Source organism: Chenopodium album, chromosome 17 (assembly GCF_948465745.1).
Source record: "Chenopodium album chromosome 17, dcCheAlbu1.1, whole genome shotgun sequence".
NCBI lineage: Eukaryota > Viridiplantae > Streptophyta > Magnoliopsida > Caryophyllales > Amaranthaceae > Chenopodium > Chenopodium album.
In genome coordinates this window covers 7,876,690-7,902,511 of record NC_137850.1, presented here as the reverse complement: position 1 = coordinate 7,902,511, position 25,822 = coordinate 7,876,690, and the positions used below count along the sequence as shown (strand labels likewise).

The window sequence follows — 25,822 nt, the reverse complement described above, 5'->3', positions numbered from 1 at the left end:
AACTCTCTTTTTCTGTTTTATATTTAATGCTTTCTCACTCATGCTTACCTAATCACACTCATAATCCATGTGCCAAATTACAATGAATATAATTGGTTAAAATTTTTTAATTAGGAGCATGTGATTGGTCCTTTTTTTTTTGCCAGGATTGATGACATGTCATGAGTAATAACTAATCTATCTTTGTATTTCCCATTGCATTATTTAATTATTGTTATTTGTCTTATTCATCCTTTCTTAATTCCCCTGTACATTTCTAAAGAGGAATGTAATTTAGGGACGGAGGGAGTACTATATAAGTATTAGATATTAGATTTCTTAAAAAGGAATACTTTACAAGTTAATTCAAATAAATAGAAAAAGGGAAAAGAAATTAAAAAAAAAAAATTGAAATACTACGTATATAAAAAAAAAAAAGAAAACAATCAGCTGTTGTTTATCTTCTCCACTGACTTCCTAATCCTTGACCATCCCCTGTCCTTGTGAATTAGCAACACTAGAACTATAAGCTTTCCCTCACTGCTCCACCGCACCCCTGCAACCTCAACCAACAGCCCACACACCGCAACTCTGCAGCCTGCACCACCGCCACACCTACCCGGTGAGTCGCCTGCAGTCCGCCGGAGCCCGGAGCCCAGCACATTTCTTCTTCGTCAGTCATTTCTCCTCTTAATTTGTTTGTTTTATTTTTTCAAATTAGTGGTAATTGCTGATTTGGTTTATTGGTTTTGATGTATTATTCACAAATTGAATAATTTAATGTGAATTGTCAAGTTACTCACTTAAAATTTACTTTGTTTTTTTAATTGATAATCTCATTTGCCCAACCTCATCTCACACTTCGACAATTGCTTTTGGTGAATGAAAATTTGAATTGGCACCTACAGATTTAAATTATCTATAATGTTGCTTTACTTTTAGGACAGAATGCGATAAATCTTTCAACTAATGATCCATGGAGTGTGTATATGACTAGAAGAAAGAGAATTAAGGTTCATTTGGAGGATTTAGTCATGGAATTTATAATTTTCAACTAACATTACTGCAGGGGGTTGGGGCGGGGCCGGGGGGGGGGGGGTGTTGGGTGGGGGGTTGCTTTTGGATGTATAGCGAAGTGTTTGATCGACGACTAATTTTTTAGGGTGTTTTGGAGGGGAGGAGGTTTTCAGGTGCTTGTTGTACCACCCTTATACTGTTGGTTAGGATAAGGAAGGGAAAATGGAAGTTTGCTGACATTAATTACAGACACTTGCTACATTTTTTGCTGAGATATATAATGTTGAAAATTCGAACTTATGTATTGAATATTTAATTAAATATATGATCAATTTTTTTTGTAAGATTCCTTCTTGGGTACGCCACTGAAGCGCATTCAACGTACTCATTGAATCTAATACTTGTATCCCCCATTTATCATACCAATTTCACAATCTAGGGTTTAATCTAATTTAATTGTTAGTGCATTAAGTGTAGGGTTCGAAATCTCAACTATTGGTTCTAAATTCTAAGATAACCAACGATTATTTTACCAGAAAAGAAAATTATGAGCCTAATTGATTATTGAATCAAATATCCCTAAAATTATGTGATTTTTCGAGATAATTGAATCAAGTTTGGTTGCTAATGTAATGTATTGCACAACCCTTTAATGTTAGGATTCAACTATGAAATTACACCTCTTTAATGTATTGCGCCTCCTGCCTAGCTCAGGGGATGGGTCTTAGAGTCTGTTGGATTTTAGCTTCCTTACCATATTATTGTTTCAATGTAACAGATGGTTTGTCCAGTGAATTGTCATTACAATTGTTTTATAAGAGACGGTAGATGGACCTGTTATGATGCAATCTCGAGGGTGAAACCTCGATTTCCTTTGTCAAATAATGTACATGAAAGACATTATGGGGTGACTTTGGCAAGATTTTACAAGACGAGGCTTAACCCTCATTTACAAGGTTCATTAATTCAAGAACAACACCTTCCTGTCCAGTCTTCAGTAACTGCTTTTTTTAAAGGTATTATGGGCGTGTTTGTATTTGGACATGTGAAATTTCTTCTTTAAGTAAGCTTCTTAACACTTAATGCTTTCAGCGCTTTGACAGATAAAGAAGACATTGTGGAATACTTTGACAGTGATTCCCTACGAGAAAAGCCCTTTTTAGATGATCTTATAGTTACCAATGGATACTATATTCGAAGTGAAGACTCGGATAGTCTTAATGATGAAGAGACCAACTTTACTGAAAGGAATCAACCTTTGGAGGAGCCCTGGTTCATGCGGCCATGTACTATCTCTCAATATGCTGAAAAAGACTTCAATGCTCATATTGATTCCTTTGATCGAGAAGGAACTTTGAAAAACTTTCCAAATGATCATGTTATGTCACAGTCATCGTCTAATAATTTCAGATACGGAGGTGAGTACTTCATTGAAAGTGAAAAAATGTATCATCAAGTTGATGGTGACTTCAGTTCTACCTGGTCTTTCTCTGAGAGGGACCATCCTGTTGAGGATCCATGGCTCCTATATCCAATTCCCGATTTTTCAGAAACTAGTGTCAGCCCAGTTGCTGAAACTCCCATCATTGAGGAGCCTACTCAAGATGAGGCACGTCTTCAAGAACTGCAGGAACAACACCAAATTATTTCAGAAAAGCTGCTTTCTGGAACAGAAAGTAATCTGCTTCCACCAGTGGGTTTAGTTTCTATTGAGATATTAATCAACTGCTCTATCTGTACCATGCAAAGGATAGCTGTACTTGAAGATGGAAATCTAGTTGAGTTGTTATTAGAACCTGTCAAAAGTAATGTGCAATGTGATAGTGTTTACCTGGGGGTAATTACAAAACTTGTTCCTCATATGGGTGGTGCATTTGTAAATATAGGGAGTTCCAGACCCTCTCTTATGGACATTAAGCATTATAAGGAACCTTTTATTTTTCCACTCTTTGATACTTCAAAGGAAAATGATGTAACTTGCCCTCCATCATCCGTGCTTGAGAAGAACTTAGACATCAGTCATTTTAAACAAGCATTTTTGGAAGAAGATGATGAACTTGCTGATGATGATGTGGAGGTTGATTTTGAGGATGAAGAATTTGAGGGACATGTGAATGAAGATACATTCGATGAAGTTCAAACGGGAAATCTTATTCAGGTTAACAGTAATGGAACTGGCTCAAATCTTGGGAACTTTGAATATCAGCTGGATGTGAATGGGAACCATTTAAAAATTCAAACTGATTCCCATCATTCTGTGGTGAAAAAACATAGGAGCACCAATGACATCCACAGTGCAGAAGAAATGTGGGCTAATGTTCGCAAAGGCACTAAGATACTTGTGCAAGTTGTAAAAGAGGGGTTGGGTAAAAAAGGTCCGACATTGACTGCTTATCCAAAGCTTAGGAGCAGATTCTGGGTAAGAATTGCAAAAGATACATTTTAAACCCAAGGTTTCTCTTTGTTGACGTATTTTTGTTATCAATATCAATTATCAAGCATTTAAGGTGGATAAATGCATAAAACTTTGTGCTCTTTTTGAAAATTTTGAAACTTCTTTCCTTTCACTGTTAGGTATTGATCACCCGGTGCAAGAGTATTGGAGTATCAAAAAAAATTTCTGGGGTTGAACGCACACGCTTGAGAGTCATAGCAAAATCTTTGCAGCCCCCTGGTTTTGGTGTGACCATCCGAACTGTTGCTGCTGGTCATTCTGTTGAAGAATTGCGAAAGGACTTGGAAGGGTTGCTTGCAACATGGAGAAATATCGTTGAACATGCAAAATCTGCAGCACTTGCAGCAGATGAAGGTGTTGAAGGTGCTGTACCTGTTATTTTGCACCAAGCAATGGGGCAGACACTATCTGTTGTCCAGGATTATTTTAATGAGAAGGTTTGCTGCCTTTGATACAATTTCCCTATAATTTTATCTTTTATGCTTGTTTATGGACATTTTGAAATGTTTTTCTGGTAGTCCAATTCCTAGTAGTATTTAAATGAACTTATATGCTGCAAACAGTTATTTCATAATCAAATGTTACATGCCTTATTGTCTTATCTTTTTTATTCTGTTCAGGTTAAGAGAATGGTAGTAGACTCCCCAAGGACATACCATGAGGTATGAAACTCACTCTTCGAATTTGTTTTAGTTGCCCCTTTACATATGTTTTCGTTGTCGTGGTTATATTACACCCCAATCCAAAGGTGTGGATGGACAAGCTCTAAGTTTTAAATTTGATAGCCCTATTATATGGAAGATTTGCATATTTATTCGACTGTATATGTTACCTGGATGTAGGCCATGTAGTTGCTATAGCAGTTTAGTAGATGTAGTTGATATCTCTCTATTTTCTTTGGGCAATAGAATTTGTATTTGATCTGAGGTTAGGTCAATCATTAATCATTCATCTTATCTTTCCAAGCTTTTGATCATCTACCATACAGATGAATAGAAATAAAACGTGTTTGTGAACACCGGTTCTTACAGAATGCATAATTGATTGAGGCTTATTGACTTTCTCGTTCGATTCTTCAGGTAAGAATGAAGCGGTGTTTTAAGCTGTTCTGAAACAACTTATTTGCCTAATATAGTGTAGAAATAAATTCTTTATCATTGTTGTAATATGTTATTCATGTATCTTGATAATCTAAACAAGTTAAGATGTCATTTGTCGGACTTTGTTCTTATTTGATGTTCTTTTCAGGTTACCAATTATCTGCAGGATATTGCTCCGGAGCTCTGTGATAGAGTCGAGCTACACAGGAAAAATGTTCCTTTGTTTGATGAATTCAACATTGAAGAGGAGATCAATAATATTCTTAATAAAAGGTGAGGATGCCAAGAGTCAATTTTCCAAAGGTGTGGTATGTTGTAATTTTTGTGTTTGTTTACATCTAATTATTGGACTTGATCTTACTTCTCAATGTGTGTTTTTTAGAATGCTTATATTAGTAGGTTCAATCTGAACTACCATTTTACTGGTATTGTCTTGTTAGGGTTAACTGCAAGTAGTGGGATTTTGAATTGGTCTTGTTGCCATTGTTATGTGCTTATGCCCTTGGTTTATGTCAAAATAATTTTAGTGCATTGTCATCAACAAATTAGGAAATTTATCATAGAATTGATAAAAATCTTTATTGGGTATTATGGAGGAGAGATGTAGAGAGAAAGGAGGAATGAGAGAATGATGACCAAAATTCAGAAGGGTCTTGGTGAAGACCAAATTAAATTCTGATCATCTCTGCAATTTCTCTGTATGTTCCCCATCTAAATGAGTGGTTGATATTTCGTTGTTGTTGTTTGACGAGAAGAATAATATCATTAATAATTAGCCGTACGACATCTACAATAAGAATATAGATCTATAAACCACATATTCAGAGAAAGAACATAAATTTTAAATATCGATTAACATTTTTTTTGCATTCTCGGCACACTTCATACTCCACCAATTCAAGCTTGACGCAAGCAGTGAAACTTTGAAATCTTTGCATCTTTCCAAGTAGAGACCTTCTCAATTTAGACTAATGTTCTAATTGAGGAGTTGTTGACAAGACCTTAGCCCATATGAATCCAAATCTCCTCCTACTAGGAGAGAAAAAAAAAAAAACCGTGGATGAGAATAATAAACCCAAAAAATGAGAAAAAAACCCAAAAAATTGGGAAGAAAACTCTCACGAATGGAGAAACACATATCAACAACAAAAAAGAAAAAAAAAACTTAATTGTTGTAAAGAAAAAGGGTTGGAGATAGTCTACTTTTTGAAGAAAAAGAGAATAGGAGGAGAGCAGCAATATATGGAATAATTCTACGAGTGGTTGATGTTGAAAATCCTCTAAGTAGAAAATTTACGAGTGATTGAAGAAAGAAGGTATAATTAATCTTTTTAATTTCCGATTAGTAATTCATACACCAGCTTACATATATTCTCAGACAACTCTGGAAGTCTGTTATGTAATGTGATTGATTTGTGTGTTCTTGTTGTCATAGGAAATTGCGTGAGTTATGTATAGAGAATTAAATACATATGTTAAAAAAAGCAGAGAATTGTATCAGGAAAGTCCATTAGTTGTGAACAATAAATGCCTCTAAGTCAAACTGTTTGCTCCTAATAAATTTTGTATGTGATATTGTGCTGGGTCCCAAATTTGTACATAACAATCAGTAAGGCAAGTGCTCTAGATAAATTTTGTATGTGATATTGTGCTGGGTCCCAAATTGTGCTGATTGCATCTTGTTGACAGGGTCGCTCTTCCAAATGGAGGATCTTTGGTAATCGAACAAACTGAAGCTTTAGTCTCTATTGATGTGAATGGAGGACATGGGATGTTTGGTCAAGGGGCTTCACAAGAGAAAGCTATTGTTGATGTCAACCTTGCTGCCGCGAAACAAGTGTGTGACACTCTACTTTTGTGCTGATAAGTTTACTCGCTGGTGCTTTGTGCTTGAAAAGGAAATATTGCATTTTTGGTTAAACGAAATTAAATGAAAACCAAATTTATATTACGAGTTGCATGGCCTTGTTAGGCAATTACTCCTTCCAAACCCGAAAGAAGGTTACGTTTGGTGGGTTTACAAGGTTAATAAAGAAAATAAGATGGTGGAAAACAATGATTAGATATCACACTCATCAAGTATTAAGGCATTAAATGAACATTGCAAATAGGAATATTTGCATTGAGAGTAGGTAAATATTTATGTGAATAAGAACGGTTACATTGGAAGTATGTAAATATTTTGATAAATGGTGTAATTTCATGGAAAACATGTATGTATGAAGGAAACGTGTAAAAAAAATAATTATGTTAATGTTAAGTAATAATTGAAACGTAACCATTAAAGGGGAACGTCAAAAAAAGGCAAACGTAACCTTCTTTGAGGAACGGAGGGTTTTTAGTTGTTTTTAAAAGTGTTTGGTAAATAATTGGGTAGTAATTAGTTTTTTTAGGGTATAAAGCAACCAAAGAAACTAAAAGCTCTTTCAAAAATCTTCATATGAGATTTTTAAAAAAGAGCTTTTTGGGTCAAGCTCTTTAAAAAGTTTTTAATCGAACACCCTATGGAGCTTTTGGAAATGGTCAATTATCTTTTTTTGCTCCAAAAAGCTCTTTTTGTTCCAAAAGGTTATTGACCAAACACCCCCCTATGTAAATTCTAAATTTGTGATGGTATCTTATACATCAATGTGTTTATGTGAGTGTGGGACTCTTAATCATAGTGTGATTAGTAGACCTGTTATTGGGCAGGGCGGGGCGGGTGGGGTCAAAGAGGGTCATATTTTACAAGGTCAATAATGGGTGTGGCCAATGCCGATCGTTGGTCAATAGCGGGTCGGTAATGGGCGGGCCAACAAAATAACTATTAAAATAAATATTGAACAAAGCCATTATTAAGTATATTTGAATACAAATTTATCTATGTAATTATTTTCATATCATCTATTTTATTTGTCTATTAAATTGGAAAAACATTTTGGCCCTATATTGCCCGTACCCAATAAGGGTCTTGTCCATTTAAGGCTCTGTCCATTATAAACCCTTTAAGCTTGGCCCTGATTCTATTATCATTGGCTACCCTACCCAATAACCAGGTCTAGTGATTAGCTAACTTTTCCTTTTGTTGATTAAGTTTACAGTATTTACTGTAAGCATAAGCATTAAATATGTTTCATGTATTTGTATTAGTTTAGACATCTATGAAAAAATTACACGTCGACTGGTGTTTGTTTGATAATTCTTGTATCTTTCTTGTTTTAACTTCTTTTTTTGTTTTTATATATTTTTATTCTTTCTTCTTTTAGCTTAAGGGCTGCATATATATTCTTATTTTTATGTGACAGTTTTCTGTCTCCAGATGTTTCATTTTCTATTTTTAAAGCTCTTGAAGTTTAAATGTTATTCATGTTTGCATAACTAAACTAGAATCAATTTTAATTCATCGATAGTGTTACAAAATACCTAAACTATTCAATCATCTTCTTTTGTTTCACTGGTGAAAGGGATACTAGAATTAGTTTTCCTTTATCAATAGTGCTATAGAATACCTTCAGAGAATTAGTTACTGTACACTGTTAGACTGAAAACTGCATCATATTAAAATATTCAATCATCTTCTTTTGTTTCATTGGTGAAAGGGAAGAGAACCACTTAGATGTAAAAAATACTATTCTCTGTAAGAATACTTCTAACAGCATTTTTTTTCCCTAGATTGCTAGGGAATTACGTCTCAGGGATATTGGTGGCATCATCGTGGTAGATTTTATTGATATGATGGATGATTGTGAGTAAACCTCTGCTATGATTCTTTCTCTCCATAAATTCTTGATGTGTGTTGTCATTTTGTAATTTTCTTGGCAATAGGATAATGGTATGAAATTATGCAAACTTTAAGCAGATTCAGAATGCAGGGATGGATAAACATATTGTTTACTATATTCTTTGTTGATTAAGTCGACTTTCTCGATAGGCAATATCAAGTTGTTAGCCTCAGTTCTTGAAAAGTATAATCACGTTGTCTTACACTTTTCCAACTGACTGTAACGAGACCAGCAGAAAATGAGAATCCTACTTCTGTGGCAGCTCTTTGTCATCTAAATAGCAATGCTTTTCACAAGAGGGGTGAAATAGTAGCAATCTTAATGGAACTTGTTTGTCTTCTGAAGGAACCCTTTCAGCTCTGAACTTAGGAGAGTCAAGACACTTTATTCCTGACACCAATTTACATAAACTATTGAATCATTGAGATCCTCTGCCCTCTATTCCTTATTCTTTGAACTCTTGAGAATCAATTTTTGTTGTTTTCATTACAACTTGTTGATCATCCCACTCCTAAATGCAGGGTAAACGAAATAGTAGTGTTTATTTTTATTATATAAATATGTTTGTCAACCTTTTATTTTATTTTTTTTTATTTTGTAAATTATTGATTGAGCTGATAGTTAAACATCATTACTTTTGATTATTGTTCTTACTTTACTTTATAATGTAAAAACACAAGTAAACTACACACATTGGTGATGTGTTTGCAAAATTTACAAATTTGAGCCTGGCGTTATAATTACTTTTCAGTTCTGGTGGCCGGTTTTTTGCTCTGCTTATCCCTCCATTATAATAATTAGACAAAATATCACCTCTCTGAAGTCCTGGAAAACATGGTTAGACAATAGGACTTTATATAAAGGGAATCCTGTTTGAGAATCAGAACTTGCCAATATATTTTTCCCTTGATTTTTTCTTTTTTCTGGCTGATGCCTTCTTTCCAGCAAACAAAAGATTAGTCTATGAAGAAGTGAAGAAAGCAGTCGAGAGGGACCGCTCAATCGTTAAGGTTTCTGAATTGTCCAAGCATGGACTTATGGAGATTACCAGAAAGAGGGTATGTATTGAATGTTAATGCTTCATTCCTCATATATCCCTGATCCAAAAATGTGTTAGGTTGGCTTTGTGTTAAAGGTTCAGCGTAGGCTCTTTATCTTATTACTCCATTGTGTCTTTTTTTTTTTAATCTTTTTGTAAATTTGACTTTTTGAATGAAACATTTTGTAAAACCTAAATGGAGTTATTTATTTAGCCTTGTCTAGGTAAATAGCTTTATAACATTGTCTTATAGAATTTTATTCAAGGATCTTTTATCACAAAAACTTAGAACTACTATTATTGTGTTGTAAATCACTGCCATAAAATTTGACCTTAAGTTGAATATCAGTTTGTCAATCAAGAGCAAGATGGTTACTATATTTAGTGGTCAATTTTAAGGTGTATACTGTATAGTGACTAGTGAAGGGTCTAATCAGGTACTTCAAGGTGTATACTGTAAGCGACTAGTGAAGGGTCTAATCAGGTATTTCAAGGTGTATACTGTATACTGAATTGTAGGGAAAAAAAGTCATGAAGTCAATTGTATACAAGAAATCTTTTTAGGAGGTTCTTTCTTTCCAAAAAGAAAAAAGGAAAAAAATTGCTGTATATAAAGTAGGTGTTGATAGAGTTCCCATGATTTTTTTCTCGCTGGTAAACAACTGTTGAAAGTTTAATCAAAAAAGGTCAATGTGGTTGTGATCTTGTAAGATTAGTGAAACAAAATTTATTATTTGTACAATGAATGCAGCTCAAAATTCAGTCGCAAATGCTGTAGTTTATAAGTTACTTTATTATCTAACTGTTATACTCTTAACATAATTTAAACAGGTACGCCCAAGTGTGACATTTATGGTAAGTGAACCATGCACTTGCTGTCATGGTACTGGGAGAATTGAGGCTCTAGAAACTTCCTTCTCAAAGATTGAGCATGAAATATGCCGCTTGCTAGTAAGTAAAGTTTTTCGTTAAAGATTTCTTCCTTTGCTTCACCTGTATAGGAAAACATCCAAGTAGGTCTATTTGGCGTAGGATTCGAATCTGCTTTTTCCTTCATATAACTTGCTACAAAGGATTGTCGAAGCTGTTAATTCACATCCTCATTAGGCTGTTCGGAGGAGAGGATAAACTTTAATTCCTTTCATCTACTTTCATTTGCAATATTTTCTTATATCCATTTTAATCTAATTCGTCGCCTTTCTTTCTATCAGGCAACAGTAGGCCAGAAAGCTGATCCTGAGAACCCGAAGTCCTGGCCCAGATTGCTGTTGAGAGTTGATAGTTACATGTCCGACTATTTGACATCAGGGAAAAGGACAAGACTAGCAACTTTGAGTAGCTCTTTGAAAGTTTGGATTCTTTTAAAGGTATGGCTGATTTCCTATTATTTGGTCATACTGACTGTTGGAAAGATAGATTTGTCATTGTCACCTGACTGTTTGCAGAGGAACTTGTTCAAATTTATAAATGCATACCAGGAACTAAATATCTTAAGCTGCAAATATACACATGTTTGAGATGAAACTTCATTAAATACATATACTTGATTTCTTTTTACTTGCAACAAACAATTTTGGCACGCAACTTAACAACGATATTAGAATAGGTAATGGACTGATATTTCAGACTATGTAATTGAAAATTATCAAGAGAATAAATAAAGATAGAAGCTTGATACTTGATTAAAAAGGGCCATAAGATATTTTGAGGCTATTAATCTCTAGTTTAGCAACTTGAGGTTTCTACTACTATTCCACATCCTATTTATAATTAAGCACTTTTACAAGTTAACCTAACATCAATTATATTGGTCACTACTATGCTCTATTTTCCCTCCAAATCTCTCCAATTTTGGAGGGATTATGCTTAATAAAAGAGAGGAAAAATGGATCTCTCCCTCTCCTTCCCCTTCCTCCTCCCAATTCTTTACCCAAACTAAATTTTTGTCCTCCATTTCTCTTCTCTTCTTTTCCTTCCATTTCCATCTATCCTAACAAAGTGTTAGTGTTTCATTGATTATTTTTACCACATCTGCCATGTTGTCCACCTTTTCCCCTTGCTGCTGGCATGCTGCTGCTTGTCTCTTCCCCCTTTGTCTTGTATCTCAAGTTATTTACTCCTTCGAGTGTAGACCCATATTGGAGGTTTGGGTGTGGCCACCAGGTGCACCGAGTCCATCACAGTGAACGAACAAATTAATTAAATAAATATTATCACCAATAAACAGAAAGTGTTAAATTGTTGCGGTTTAATTTATTAAGTTTACTTTGTCCGTTTACCTTTTCTAATCTCTTCCTCAAATAGCATGCCAAGAAGGTGTGTTGTAAGTAGAGGAAGTATTATTTTACAATATAATCTTAAAAACTATTGTAAACAACAATTCAGAGCTAAAGACATCCATGTCAAATTGTGAATTTGTGATGGCTGAGTGACACAGTGCAGTGATCATAACGAAAAAAATCTGACACTTACTCTGCATAGCCATTATGTAGGAGGCTTTCCTATTAGGTTTCCATTTACTTAGCAATCAAGATTAGAGGCATGATCTCATCCTTGGTTATTATATCTGAACTTGGGGCAGCAATTTGCTCTATAGTCTCCTGATATTTCCTTTGATAAAACTACTTTTACCCCCCTACTTTATACATTTGACACCCTGTTACTCACTTGCATGCAGTCTTCATACTTGATTTATTACACTCTGTAATAAGGTTTCCTTCAGTCTGTCTCTAAACAATAAGCCACATATGATGGAAGGAAATTTAGAGATGACAATGAAGGAGAGCAGGACAGGAGTCTGTTTCTACTGAAATATCCTTCCCACCTAAATATTTCATGCCACCCCCTAACTGCTCCCCATGACGGGTACAAATCTAAACCATCAATCCTGTGGTTACATACTCTCCATGAAGCAAATGTGTTCTGCAGCCAAGTTTAATATTCTACACTATAATAGAAAGCATGGAATGTCTAGCTTGAGGCTGCTTTTAATTAATGAGAATAATCAACTATTAGAGTCAGCTAAGTCTACTCTCTTAACTGAACCTATTGTGTCACACCTATATCATGCATTGAATCAATAGGCGAATTGGGTTGAAAGCCCAAATATGTCATTCACAAATTACATAGATCCAGGAAAAAGGTTGTTCTTGCGCATTAATTTTATTAATGGAAAACCCGATAACCACTTATATCAGTAGATTATAGGGAGAAGGTTAAGAAAAATTGATTAATAATTTGGTAATTAGATTAGGTGAAAGCTTGAAAGACATGATCGTATTGATGATAGTCATGGTGGAAATCACCAATTGCACATTCAGGAGGTTGGTTCTCTCTGCCCAGCAATTTCTCCGTGCACTCTCATCAATGTTCAACTCACTAACTATATTTTTTCTTCTACAGCTACCGATAACATCATTATGATGATTCCACCTAAAGTGCCCCTCCCCTTAATGCTGAAGCATAGTGTATGCGTGTTCTTAACTATGTAGGTCATATGTATGTGTTAGCGTAGATTCGAATTTTTCCCATTCTGTATGTTAATGAGTGAACCAGGAAGTGCAGCAAAACAGTAGCTATGACCCACCTCAACTAAACCAATGCTAAACTTGACTGACTGATTTAAAAATGAGTCCCATATCTCCAATCTATTCAATATGCTGCATATTCGTTGCTGTAGTTATCATCCATTAGTGATAAGTCCATGGATCTTGAAATATTTTACAGTCAACTTTATATGTTGTCCATAATTTTCACATCTTTGAACCTAAATTGAAATATACTTCGTATATGAAACTGGAATATAAATTTTTTCTGAGAGTTTATTTTTACTATAGTATTATTTTTTTTAACATTACTAAGGATAAACTAGTTATACTACAAATAATTTGTTCTTAATTTGACCATCTGCTGCATGCATCACTTTACCAGGTAGCAAGAAATTTTGCGAGGGGTGCATTTGAGGTCCGATTACTTGCTGATGAAAAGGGAATTACTAACCAGCAACAAGTTGGTGTGGCCACTCAATCAGCTGAAGCTGCTACAATTATACCCACCAAGAGAACTAAGTTGTTCCCTGTGAAGAGATGGAAGGCAGGAAGAAAATTATGACCATGAATTTTTATCGAAGCTGTTCTCTGTTAAAAGATGAAAGATGAGAAGGAAAAAAAAGCCTACGCGAAATAACTTAAGATTAAAATAATATCCAATGAACATCAAAGAACATCAAATTTTGGTGAAAGAAGATTTTGCAAATGATGGGTAGCTATGCAGGTGTGATGAACTCAAGCAGGCAAGACAAGTGAAAAACCTGAGGAAATTAAAACCTCTCCTGTCGTTGTACTTGTCTGCCCTTTCAGGGTTTATATGGGATTTAAGCCAACATATTTGAATTTGTAGCTTCGCGAAGATCAGAGCAGCCAATAATTCTTAAATAACTGCTACAAGTCCAAGCTAAAGCTTGAATTTTGAGTTATGTACTGAAACCATGTAATAAATGGCATGTATAGAGTGGCTCACTGGTTGCCTTGATTTTGTTATTTACGTGTAAATTAATGTAATTTTCAAACTAAAAACAATAGTTAGGGTTTAGATTTTGGTCTAAAGAATATCTGGTTTTGTAGATGACTAATTTCGGCTTGCCTAAGAATTCTTTCATTAGTTTGTGACTTGCCTAAGTATGAACTGTAACATAATACTTCAGCTATTAGAAATGTTACACCTAATCTAATGTGGAGTGAAGCTTTGTTCTTGCTTTAAATTGTTACTACTTCGAAAAATGTGGGCTAACATGATATGGACACGTGATGACACATAACATATAAGAGTTTACCATAAGCACTTCACTGACATATTCACTTAATTGATTATACACACATATATATCCCGTTTCAATTCCCTGTAGCTCCTTCTTGTGTGATTATATGCTTATATATAAATTAATTGCGATTGTTGGTTTTTATGTTAGTCTTAGGGATTATTTTTCTGGGAATTTTTCCCGGTTTAAACTTCATTCTCCTGAATCCTAGTCGTCGACCTACGAAATCATTTGTCAAAGTACTTGGTTGGCCCTACTCTTAAGTCTAAACTATGGAGGATTTCCAGCCGAGTTTTTCACAACCATACCAAAAGATGCAATAGGTGTTGCTCGAACTTCAGTGACTGAAAATAGAGCAGAGGTGATTCTACTTAGAATTTTTGTAAAGAGGAACTTTAAATTGTTACATACACTTGTTGTCGATTATAATCACTCACTCAGAAGGAATATAGAAGGGAAATGGCACTTGTTTAGGTAAATTTAACTTAATATTTAATCTTTTTTATTTTTTTTTAAAACGTAGTTCCTACTTTTTCTTAGAGATAAGGGAGAGAATGTTACATGGTACCTACCAAATATGTTACTTCACTATACCATTTTTTTTTTGAACCAAGTGTGCAGCTTTAGAGTTTTAAGCGAGACTGGAGTCCCATCAGGACACTTCTTTGACCGTGTTATATTTTGTTACTTTTTTTTTTGAAGACTGTTATATTTTGTTACTTAATTGTATATATCCCCTATATCGTAGGGTGTTAGTATTATCCTAGTTAGGAGGTGGAAGGTTCCATGAACTCCATGCCTTATTCCATCTCGTTACTGTTCATCATCCCCTTCAGGTGATTTGACCACCATTACTGGAATATCTAAAATTGCACAAAAAACGCCATAGTTAATCCAATTCACCTCTTTGAAAAAATCTAATTAGATAGAACATATCAAATCTTACAATTTTTAAGATGTAAAAATCTATCTGTCGAAATTTTACACAAACCCAAAACACAATGAATATGATGAACTCTATACAAGGGCTATCTGTTTCCAGAAAGTGAATTCCAGTGATTTCTACCGTTTCCAGAGTACGAATCCCAGTGGTTTAGAGGAGGGAGAAAGGGGGTAAATCTAACAATAAGATAGAGAAATTTTGATAGTATCCATGAATACGAATACCATTCAGATGTTTATAAAAGACTATGGTGATATTCACCACGGATTTTGATGTTTTCGAAAACCTATCGGCGACCATTTCCGGTGACCGGTAGAAAAGATGGAGAGGAGATAGAAAGGGGTTAAGTAAACCCTAAGAGAGAGTAATTAGCATCAACAATTTTAATTGCTAATTAATTCTCTTAAAAAATTTCTAATTATTTCATATTCTGATTATCATAAATAATAATACTACATCCGTTAACAATTATTTGCAACAAAGGGGGTAGCACGGACTCCTAGGCAAAAGTTTTAATCATGATTATTGAAATATAAGGTCATTACTTAAGTGTTAATCCAATTTTTTTTTTAAAAAATCCCATATTTAACCAAAATAAACCACCAAACCCAGCACCTAGAATCACCACCACCACCACCACCACCACTGAAACCCAAAAGCCACCGAAAACCACCACCACCACCGAAACCCAGAACCCAGCGAACCCACCACCACGAAACCCAAAAACTGATGAACCCACCACCACGAAACCCAGAATCCACCAATTAATCCACCACCACCATGAAACCCAGAACCCACCAATTAAACCACCACCACCACTGAAACCCAGAACCCACCGAACCCACCACCACGAACCCAGAACCCGCCGAACCCACCATAATAAAACCCAGAACCCGCCGAACCCACCACCACGAAACCCAGAACCCACCAACTAATCCACCACCACCATGAAACTTAGACCCACTTATTAATCCACCACCACGCCACCCACTACCCTACGAAACCCAACACTGCACCACCTACCACCCTAGGAAATCAACCACAACAAATCCTAGACCTAGACCCAGACCCACGACCCACAATACCTATATCCATCCACGAAACCCACAAAACCTAGACCACCATCCACGAAACTCGTGTCACCCACAACCACCACACCCACGAAATCCTTAGGCGACCACCTCCACATCTGGACAAAAGATGGGGAAAATGAAGGAGGAGTGAGATTTTGATGATGGAGGAGGAGAAAGAAATTTGATGATGACGATGAATGTTGAGAGATTTGAATTGATTTGATTATTATTATTTTTTTATTTTTTTTATTTTTAAGATTAGATGAGTTAAGTAGGTTATAATAGAGTATAGTTAGTGAAATGATTAAGGGAGTAAGTTGGTTAAGTGAGGGTAGTTTGGTCATTTTTTACAAAAAAACTTACTAAAAGAGGAAAAAAAAAACATTAGTTACACATAATAGATAACATCTGTTTATGGCAAATGTTGCAAATAACTGTTAACGGAGGTAGTATATGATTTTAATTAGATTTTTAACATTTTGTAAAAGTATGAATATGATTTTTTGCTAAAAAGAAAATAAAGGACAATTTTTTTTTTTTTTTTTTTTTTGTGTGGCCGAGGATCAGACCCACTTTTGGCTTATGGTACTCCGTAATCCAAGTTTCTTTGATTACGCCACCCTAGAATCATTCCCAAAATATACAAGTCACTCAAAAGAAACTAAAAATAACAATTACTCAACAAATATCTATGTCATTCTTTTTGACAAAGAGTATAATTAAAGAAATACAGAAAACAAAAACAACCAACTACACTACAAAAAAAACACAAGAGTCTGCTTTTTCCAATGTCAAAAAAAAAAAAAAAAAAAAAAACACTAAAGAGACAGGTGCGAGCAAACTTTATTCGAGCCAAGTTGGAGAACTTGAAGTCCACACTAGGCCCACGATGCTCATTTTGTACTATCTACGTCATTCTACTGATGCTCATTTTGTACGTTCCAAACCAAATTGCATGATTCCCCAGATATATAAATAACCAAGGTGTGTGAACCTGCATAAAATTATGAAAACGTCATGAACTCCAACAGAGTAAATATAGAAGTTTCGCACAGAAGACAAAATAGTTCAAAGACTGATACATTTCAAATAAGTTTCTAGAGCTTACCATTAATGATAGGTGCATTTGTCCCAATTAATTTAACCATGCATGTTACCCAAACATACGTATTTAACCTGAAAAATTATGCATAGAAAAGGTGTCAATTGGATAGTATCAATGATCAATTAAACAAATTCTATGTTTCTATCTGCAATATTAAACATCGAGAACAGAGAGAAAGTGTGACTGAAAGCCACATTATAAAATTCTGCAACATCTGTAACTAAACCTTGACCTAAGCTACGCGGAACAATGATCTACGTAGTTGGTCTCTTATCATGTGTCTGATCATCATGAAGCCTAAAATAATAAATTTTATTAGAGCATATTTGCTGACAAACTCTCATCTCATTGAGTGATCATGAAGAGCCTACTATCTGATCTGAATCCCCATTTCAGGCTGCAATTATAAATGTGAACTCGTTCAAAATCAAAATGTAGATTCATTAACTAAACTAATATGCAGAGATACCCATGCAACTGTTTTTAATCAATTTAATCAGAAATAACCTCTTATTAAGTTCTTTCAGCTGAGTAGCACAGTTGAAACATTCTTTGGTCCACAAAGCACTGAATTCTTGCAATAGATTTTTGAGATCAAAGTCTCTATGCGTAACTTATCTATTTCGCTTAACATTCTTTATCGGGATTAACACCACATTAACGGACAAAAAATGCCATATAATCATTAATCACAATCAACTTGTTAAATTTGATTCCATAAGGAAAGCTAAACCATGTAACTTACTTCAACATATTCATCCATGCCATACTTAGAACCCTCTCGTCCAATACCAGACTGCTTAAATCCTCCAAATGGAGCCACCTGTTGCACATTAGCTGCTCTTTGAATTAAAAAAAAAAAAACTAGCTATTATCTTTTGAATACTTTGAAAATGCATACAGACCTCCGTGGAAACTAATCCCTCGTTAACACCAACAATTCCATATTCAAGGGCTTCACTAACACGCCAAGAACGTTGAATATTTGTTGTGAATAAATATGCAGCTAATCCTGAATGGAGGAATCCACACCACAAATGAAAGAAATAACATCAGTCTACACCACTGAACTATGAAAAGACATTCAGGGTTAGGTTTCTGTACATAGATTATGATTTCTGTATAAATAATGCACACATATTGCAGAGTAATTTGATGTGCTGTCTAAGCTACAAGACTATAATCAATAAACAAACCTGCATTGGTGTCATTTGCCAAGCGAATAGCATCTTCCTCTGTTTTAAAGGGAAGAAGAGGAGCAACAGGCCCAAAGATTTCCTCCCTGCAATTTTAACCAAAGGATTGGAATGTGATAGTCTACTCCAGAGTCCAATCTACTCATCATATTTGCATATCAAGATTTAAAGTGGACCAATAGTGTAAAAACAATGTCTAAATCTTAAACCTCACAACAACTAGCTATCCTCATATCTAGGTTGCCACAAAATATGTAGATAGTATAAAATATTCTTGGATATCTTATTATCTAGGTGCCACTGTTGGAGTACTCTTAGTCTATGCAACCGCACAGGGCCCAAATTTGTTTGGGGCCTCAAATAAGTAAACTATTGTATTAAATTTGTTGTGCAATATAATAAGTTGAGGTGCTTTGGTTCAATGGTACAATAAAAGTCTTGTAGATTTCTTGTTCAATTCCCACAATACACTTTAATTATTTTTCTTTCTTTCTTGCTTTTGAATTTTTATCCTCACAAGACACATACAGTTTGTATTTTTTTCTTATGTTTCTCTCTCTCTCTCTCTCTTTTTTTTTTTTTTTTTTTTTTCAAAATTGTTATAAAGTATAAATGCACTATTCAGTTTGTAATTTTTCATAAATAGAATGCTATTAAAGTTATGACTCGATTGATTATTAACTTATTTGAGAATATAAATTTAATTACGAGATATTTATACATCGTTAGTTTCTCTTCCATTTCATTAAAGAGAGGGCCTAGTTTTATCTCAATTGCATAGGGCCTCATAATAATTGCGACAGACTTGGTTGAAGTCTTAGAAGTATCAGCCACCTTTGCCACGATGAAGTTATAAATAAATTTCCCTATTTATCTAAGTAAAATGAAACAAATTTATAAAGACACCTTTTCTTCAAATCTTGTTCCATGAATTTGATGAAACTAAAATAAAGACTCTTGTACACTGTTTGGATAAAGGGATTTGGAAAGAGAGAAAAAGAAGGGAAAGGGAGAGAAACATTTTCCATTGTTTAGATAGCAAGGTATGAGAATGTTTGAAATGGAGGGAATGAGGATGGAAGAAATCTATTTCTTTTATTGTGCAATAAATATAATCTCCAGAAAATTGGAATGATTTGGAAGGGATAGGGACACATAAAAACCACTTAGGGTGAAAATGTAAATTAACCATATTATTTCTTGCTCCACAACGCAATCATTTTCCCTTTTGAAACTATGATTTATTTTGTTGAGTCACTCATTGACAAGTTCTTGGTTTGCTCCCTTGTAATTCTCCATTGTGGCCTCTTCTAAGACAAAAAGAGCCAAACAAAGGAATTTGCAGAGGCAGCAAATGATGCTCTCTATATGGCGACGAAAGAGGCAGAAGAGGAGGTGGTAATTGGGGTTGGGAGAAAGAAGGGTCTTTAAGAATCTAGCGGAGGTGATACCTCTACTTCCCTTCTCTTCTCCTCATTCAAAAAAAGGAGCTAGTAATTATCCTCTCTTTCTTACCCTCCCCTTCCCTTCCTCATCCCTCACCTTCCTAATTTTCAATCCAAACACATTGGTAAGTAAACATTTCCGAACAATCCCTTTGTTTTTTAAATCCTATGTATAAGTGAAAACCAAAAGGATATTAATATTTTTGCTCGCTCTGCCTATCCTTTCACATCGATCTCTGGAAAACGAGCTGTAACCACAAAAGCGAAAAGATATGCAATGGGAGAGGAAAAATATAATCATGGTATTTAAATTTTTTGTCTAAGCGAACGTTTGTCCTATATTGTTTACTCTAGTAGCTGCAATACAAGAGCGATTTTCGAATTTAAACGAAATATACTCATAATAATATAAAAGCTACATCTCATATATTTGCTTGTAGCCAAACCAAAGAGAAAGTGGAAAGGGTAGGTTGATGTCATCTTTCTTTCTTGGTAGTCAAACCACACCCTCCTCTACCCAAGTTAGTAGTTTGGCTCATTAAAGAGATATCACGTGGTCCCCCCCCCCCCCCCTCTTTCTCTCTCTCTCTCTCTCTCTCTCTCTCTCTCTCTCTCCCCTTCCCTCACTTACCCCCTTCTCTCTTTCTCCTCATCTCTGTTGTGGATGTGATAAGGTTGAAGCCTTGAAGGTGGTAACAATGTTGGTAAATAGGCTACTTCCTCTATCTCCCTCATAGTTCATGTTACATGCTAACTGTCACGCGCCAACATAAGGTAAGGTAGAGGTCTGTTGACTTAGCCTTAATTGTCCTATTAAGTGGGCATCAAGGGAGGTAATTCGAATTCTGGGAAGTTAAAAAGAGGAGAGTGGTGATGGACTAGACTGACTGACTGGTGAGTTAGCTAACATAGGGGAAGAGGGCTAGCTGGTTTAACCAACTGGTAATGGCTGGTGGATCACGTAAGTGGGAGGTAGGACCTGGAATGTGGAATGAAGAAGGGTGGAGGACAGTGGAAGTAGAAAGGGCGTTCAAGCAAGGGCAATTTTCCCTTTTCTCCATATAAAACTTACTAAAGTTGGCTTGGTTGCAAGTAACATGACATTTTCGTTTTATGAAAGTATTGCAAGTACAAAAATAAATAAGATAAATATATGGTCATAAAATCAATGTAATATAAGTTACCAGGATTTCAGGGCAGGAATAGACTACTTGTGCAACTTTCCTCAAAGTGGACACTTAGGGTACACATAACATTATCGCTCACAAGAAATGATTGTTCTCTTGAAGCCTAGATGTCCAATCGTTGTCTTGCCCAACCAACTCCCCACACACATGAATTGAACGAGAGCATAATAACCACAAGGATTCAGCAAGTACCTAGATATAAGCATCTCATTGTTGATGTCTGCCATTACTGTGGGTTCATAAAAGGTCATTCCAAGATGATGTCTTCTACCACCAAGAAGAACTTTGGCTCCCTTCAAAAGTAAGATAAGATACTTTTCAGTTACTGAAGCTATACAAAGTACAGTTAGGTTTGGGTACCCAGGGGAGGGGGGATACACTTCAGAACAAAGAACAAAGAGGGGAAGGGAAGTATGCTAGCGTGTATAAAAAGCGAATGGTTTACCTTTGAGATGGCATCTTGAACAAATTTTTCAACCTATACCCCAATGTCATGAAAAAAAAAATTGTAAGTGACCTTGTAATCTTCCATAAGGTCCAACAACCATTTCTAGAACCCTGATAGCAAAATTACCTTCTGAACGGCAGCTTCATTAATGAGAGGTCCCTGCAACATTTAGGCACACTTAATTAACAATAGTTGGTTAAAATCTAATTATATGCTTACCAAGCTTCTAAGATAGATTGCCATTATAAAAACAAAATGAATATTTGCATGTATTTCAGCATGGTCATCTTACAAGTAAAATCCTAGTGGACCTCAAACTAACTCATATATAATGCAACATAAATAAATAACACATCTGTCAAAGAACCACACATTTTCTCTAGAAATTATAACAAATAAACCTAACAATCAATTTCAAGTTTTCAACACAAAGTAAGATAATACATCACCTGAGCAACACCATCAACAAATCCATCCCCTACTTGAAGTTTCTGGACAGCATTTGAAAAAGCGCTAGCAAATTTATCATAAATACCTGCAGTTTTTGATGAAAATTTTAGGCTTTGACACAAAGGATTGAGCGACAAGCCTTAACTTGATTGATGAGTATTTATAGTAGCAACCAAATAAAAAAAAAAAAAAAAAAAAAGATGTTACAATTCATTCACTCTCTACTTTCAAGATGCTTCGGGCTTTGCTTACTTGGTTAGATTACATTTTTTATCAAAAAATTAAGGTCTTGTCAAGTAAGCAGTTGTTGGCCATTAGTTTAAAAAACTTGTTTTACAGCTGGATATATTCTGGTTGCTTTAGTTAATTGATAGCATTAGCTGTTAACAAAGCTATTTGGTACAATCAGCTGTTTTCAATGGGACTTTTTCATGTTTTGGTCACGCTTCAAATATATTTAGGCCATTCAACCACATGAACAAGGTACAAGTCAAAAAGCTTATACAGAGAAACTATTATCCCTTGAAACTTTACTATTCTCTCGAGGAAAAGGGTCATGCACGATGAACAGCCATAAATTACCACACTAGATTGCCGAAATTGTTGCTTCATCAATGTCACAGTAAAATGTCACATACTAATGTTGCAATATGAGGACATCAAAATTAAAGCATGGTGGTATAGACTGCCACAGACATCCAGGACTAAAAATAAGTTATGAGGGGCTTGCCCTTGTAACAATGCCCCTTGCCCTTTTGAAATGTTGAAATTCTAATCACCATGATAGTAATTAATAGTTTCTTAGATAGCCTTAGTGCTTGTCCCAACTCTAAGATCTTAAAAAATCCCACACATAGAATTAATATCACCCCTAACATTAAACAAAAGTTCGCTGATTAAGGAGATTGTGTTTTTTAAGTTTTTATTAATTTATGTTTTCCATTGGCATATATTATCATTAATATCAACAACAAAACAAGATTAGTCTCACCACACTACAAAGCCAAGACTTTAGGATAAATTCCACCATACCTTCTTGAACAAGGATTCTATTAGCACATACACATGTTTGTCCACTATTACGGAACTTAGTCCCTAGCTGCGAAAGATAACCAAAACATTCGTTAGCATGACCAAGAGAGCATATGACAAAAGTGCAAATTAGATCATGCATTTGGGTACATTTTCTTTCAAAACAATTTCATATGCTTTATAATAAATTTACATGGTAGTTAAACAAAAAAAAAAGATGTTACGTAGATGAACATATCATAACATTGCAGCCATACAAGACATAACATGCAAAGTTGCGAACAAAATAATAGATGAGTTATACTTCATACTTTCTTTGTTTTCATTTTTTATTGCAGTGTTTCCCTTTTTGAGAAGTTCCAAGTTAACAACAACATTTCCATTTTTGGTAAGTTTCTACACTCTTTGCATGTGTTCACACATCATATACTCATTTTCGCGGCATAGAAATTTGATACTAACCATTGTTACCCACATTTTTCTCTCTCCTTTGTTTGTAGTTACATGGACTTTTTTTTAAAGTCCACATTTTACTCTCTCTAAATCTTGCGCCCATACCAACAGAGGCAAAAAAAAAAAAAAAAATTATAAAAATATTAGAAGTATTATTTCTATACATTATTACGTATAAAAATACACATTCACCAAAGGCCAAGAAGAAAGGGCAGGAAATTATTCTAGGAACACATTATAAACAGTCACTAAACTAGAAAAAATTAGGGAAAATCTGTATTTGGGCCACCTAAACTAAATTCTATGAGGAGCATCATGGTGAATATCCCCATCTTTCTTGTAAAATCAATGTGGTATCTTTTTTTTTTTTTTTTTTAAAACAAATCGAAAAGGATAAGTTATTCCAGTTCATGACGGGTTTGAAGCCATGGGCTCAAACCAAAATTAAGAAGACAAAAAGTAAGATTTGAATTCTATGACAGTTACCGCAAAAGCATTGGTTGATTGGAAACTGTCAAACATTTCTGATAATAAAGGCGGAACAGATAGAACTAGGATCGTGGAAAGAAGAAAGGTTTCCAAAGTGGTGAAAAGTCGGATAAAAAATCCGAAGGAAAAAAACATTTCGAACAAGAAGTCGCGTTTCAGGGATGGGTGTTTTATTTGCAAGGGGCCACACGTAGCCAGAAACTGCCCCAAACACAAACAACATTTTGCATTGTTAGGCGAGTTCAGTGACGACGAGGAGTTCATGGAGAAAGAGCAGGAAGATGATGTTGCACCTAGGATGAACAACAAGAATGGTCTTATTTATTGTAGGGTCTCTATAAACGGAAGCGATATGTGGGCTATGATTGATACTGGGGCTACCCATAATTTTAAGGTGGGTTAGTCCGGAAGATGGGTTAGAAAGTTCAGCCATCGTTAAAGGTGGCTACCCATTATTGATGATGTTAATAAAAACATGTTGTGTTAAATATCGAGTATTCTAATGTGTTCTTTATATTGTGCTTTCATATATAGGTTAGGTGTGAAAGTTAGGCTGGTTAGTTGATCTAATGCCATCACAGCGAAACAAAATTTTGCTCTGACAATTTGGTAACAACACCAAGCAACGCACCGCTTTGCAATCATCTCGAGGACAGATGATTTGTTATAAAATAAAACACCCATTGTGACAATTTTTTCTTCGACACGACGCTTGTGAAGCGGTGCGTTGCTTGGTGCTGATACCAAATTGTCATAGCGAATTTTCGTTTCACTATGATCGCGTTAGATCAACTAACCAGCCTAACTTTCACACTTAACTTCTATATGAAAGCACAACATAAAGAACACAATAGAACACTCAATATTTAACACAACATCATGCTTTTATTAATATCATCAATAATGGGTAGCCACCTTTAACGATGGCTAAACTTTCAAACCCGTCTTCTGCATTAACCCACCTTAAGAAAATTATGGGTAGCCCCAGTATGAATCATAGCCCAGATATCTCTACCGTTTATAGTGACCCTACAATACATAAAACCATCAACGGGTTCTTTTTGCTCTTCCTTGATTGCACTCAATAATTTCATGGTGTTCATCCTAAATGCAATATCATCTTCCCGCTCTTTAACCATGGACTCGTCGTCGTCACTAGACTCGCCCAACAATGTAAAAAGTTGTTGTCGTTGGGCAGTTTCTGGCTATGTGTGGCCCTTTGCAAATAAAACACCCATCGCTAAAACGCGACTTCGTGTTCAAAGAGTATTTCTCCTTTTTGTTGTCGGATTTTTGACCCGACTTTTCACCACTTTGGAAACCTTTCTTCTTTCCAAACTTTCTCTTCTTTCCATGATCATTGCTTCTATCTTTTCGGCCTTTGTTATCAGAAACGTTTGATGGTTCCAATCAACCAACGCTTCCACGACAACTATCGCATAATTAAAATCTTGTACCTTTTGTCTTCTTAATTCGGTTTAAGCCCATGGCTTCAAATCCAACATGAACTCGAATAACTTGTCCTCTTCGGACATATTGCTGATACCAATGACATAAACTCCTTAACATACTCACGAATCATACTAGTATGCTTAAGGTCCTTCAACTTATCCCTTGCAACCCAAGATGTGTTGTTAGGTAGGAATTGCTTTATAAACTCGTCTGTCATCACATCCCATGAGGATATGGGATCCTTTCTAACCACCTTATCTGCTTCATGACAAGACCTCTGCCATAGCTTTGCATCCCTGAAAAGATACACTGCAGCCAAATCAACTTTACCGCCATCTCCCCGATTGGTCACTTTCAAATATTGCTCTAAATCCCAAATGAA

The 25,822-nt window shown here is 35.2% G+C and overlaps 2 protein-coding genes across 3 annotated transcripts in view; one reads left to right on the top strand and one right to left on the bottom strand.

Moving 5' to 3' along the window:
- Window positions 1-478: 478 nt before the first annotated feature.
- LOC145589468 (ribonuclease E/G-like protein, chloroplastic) lies at window positions 479-14,074 on the top strand. Of its 2 annotated transcripts, XM_081646046.1 has the most exons (12): window positions 479-652; window positions 1,775-2,012; window positions 2,100-3,415; window positions 3,571-3,888; window positions 4,072-4,113; window positions 4,700-4,824; window positions 6,241-6,388; window positions 8,203-8,275; window positions 9,258-9,370; window positions 10,183-10,302; window positions 10,563-10,718; window positions 13,282-14,074. In XM_081646046.1, the coding sequence occupies exons 2-12, from the start codon at window positions 1,775-1,777 to the stop codon at window positions 13,459-13,461; spliced, it is 2,829 nt and encodes a 942-aa protein (XP_081502172.1). In that variant the 5' UTR covers window positions 479-652; the 3' UTR covers window positions 13,462-14,074. The 2 variants fall into 2 exon arrangements, with proteins under 2 accessions (XP_081502172.1, XP_081502173.1); XM_081646047.1 differs by lacking the exon at window positions 479-652 and having other exon boundaries at window positions 1,876-2,012; window positions 2,089-3,415.
- A 2,760-nt stretch (window positions 14,075-16,834) lies between these two features.
- LOC145589467 (succinate-semialdehyde dehydrogenase, mitochondrial-like) overlaps window positions 16,835-25,822 on the bottom strand; it is a 35,404-nt gene continuing 26,416 nt past the window's right edge. The window contains exons 14-23 of the mRNA XM_081646045.1: window positions 23,047-23,113; window positions 22,014-22,099; window positions 21,691-21,723; window positions 21,562-21,594; window positions 21,309-21,409; window positions 18,485-18,570; window positions 18,194-18,300; window positions 18,034-18,111; window positions 17,292-17,359; window positions 16,835-17,177 (exon numbers count right to left, since the gene is read on the bottom strand). Coding sequence (XP_081502171.1) covers window positions 17,324-17,359; window positions 18,034-18,111; window positions 18,194-18,300; window positions 18,485-18,570; window positions 21,309-21,409; window positions 21,562-21,594; window positions 21,691-21,723; window positions 22,014-22,099; window positions 23,047-23,113 — 627 coding nt within the window. The 3' untranslated portion in view covers window positions 16,835-17,177; window positions 17,292-17,323. The remainder of the gene's footprint in view (window positions 17,178-17,291; window positions 17,360-18,033; window positions 18,112-18,193; window positions 18,301-18,484; window positions 18,571-21,308; window positions 21,410-21,561; window positions 21,595-21,690; window positions 21,724-22,013; window positions 22,100-23,046; window positions 23,114-25,822) is intronic.

Excerpts from the sequence above, each read along its gene's own strand:
- LOC145589468 (XM_081646046.1), top strand. The coding sequence starts at position 1,775 with ATGGTTTGTCCAGTGAATTGTCATTACAATTGTTTTATAAGAGACGGT. Across the intron at positions 4,825-6,240 it reads AATAATATTCTTAATAAAAG|GGTCGCTCTTCCAAATGGAG; the intron begins GTGAGGATGCCA and ends TCTTGTTGACAG. Across the intron at positions 10,303-10,562 it reads ATGAAATATGCCGCTTGCTA|GCAACAGTAGGCCAGAAAGC; the intron begins GTAAGTAAAGTT and ends TCTTTCTATCAG.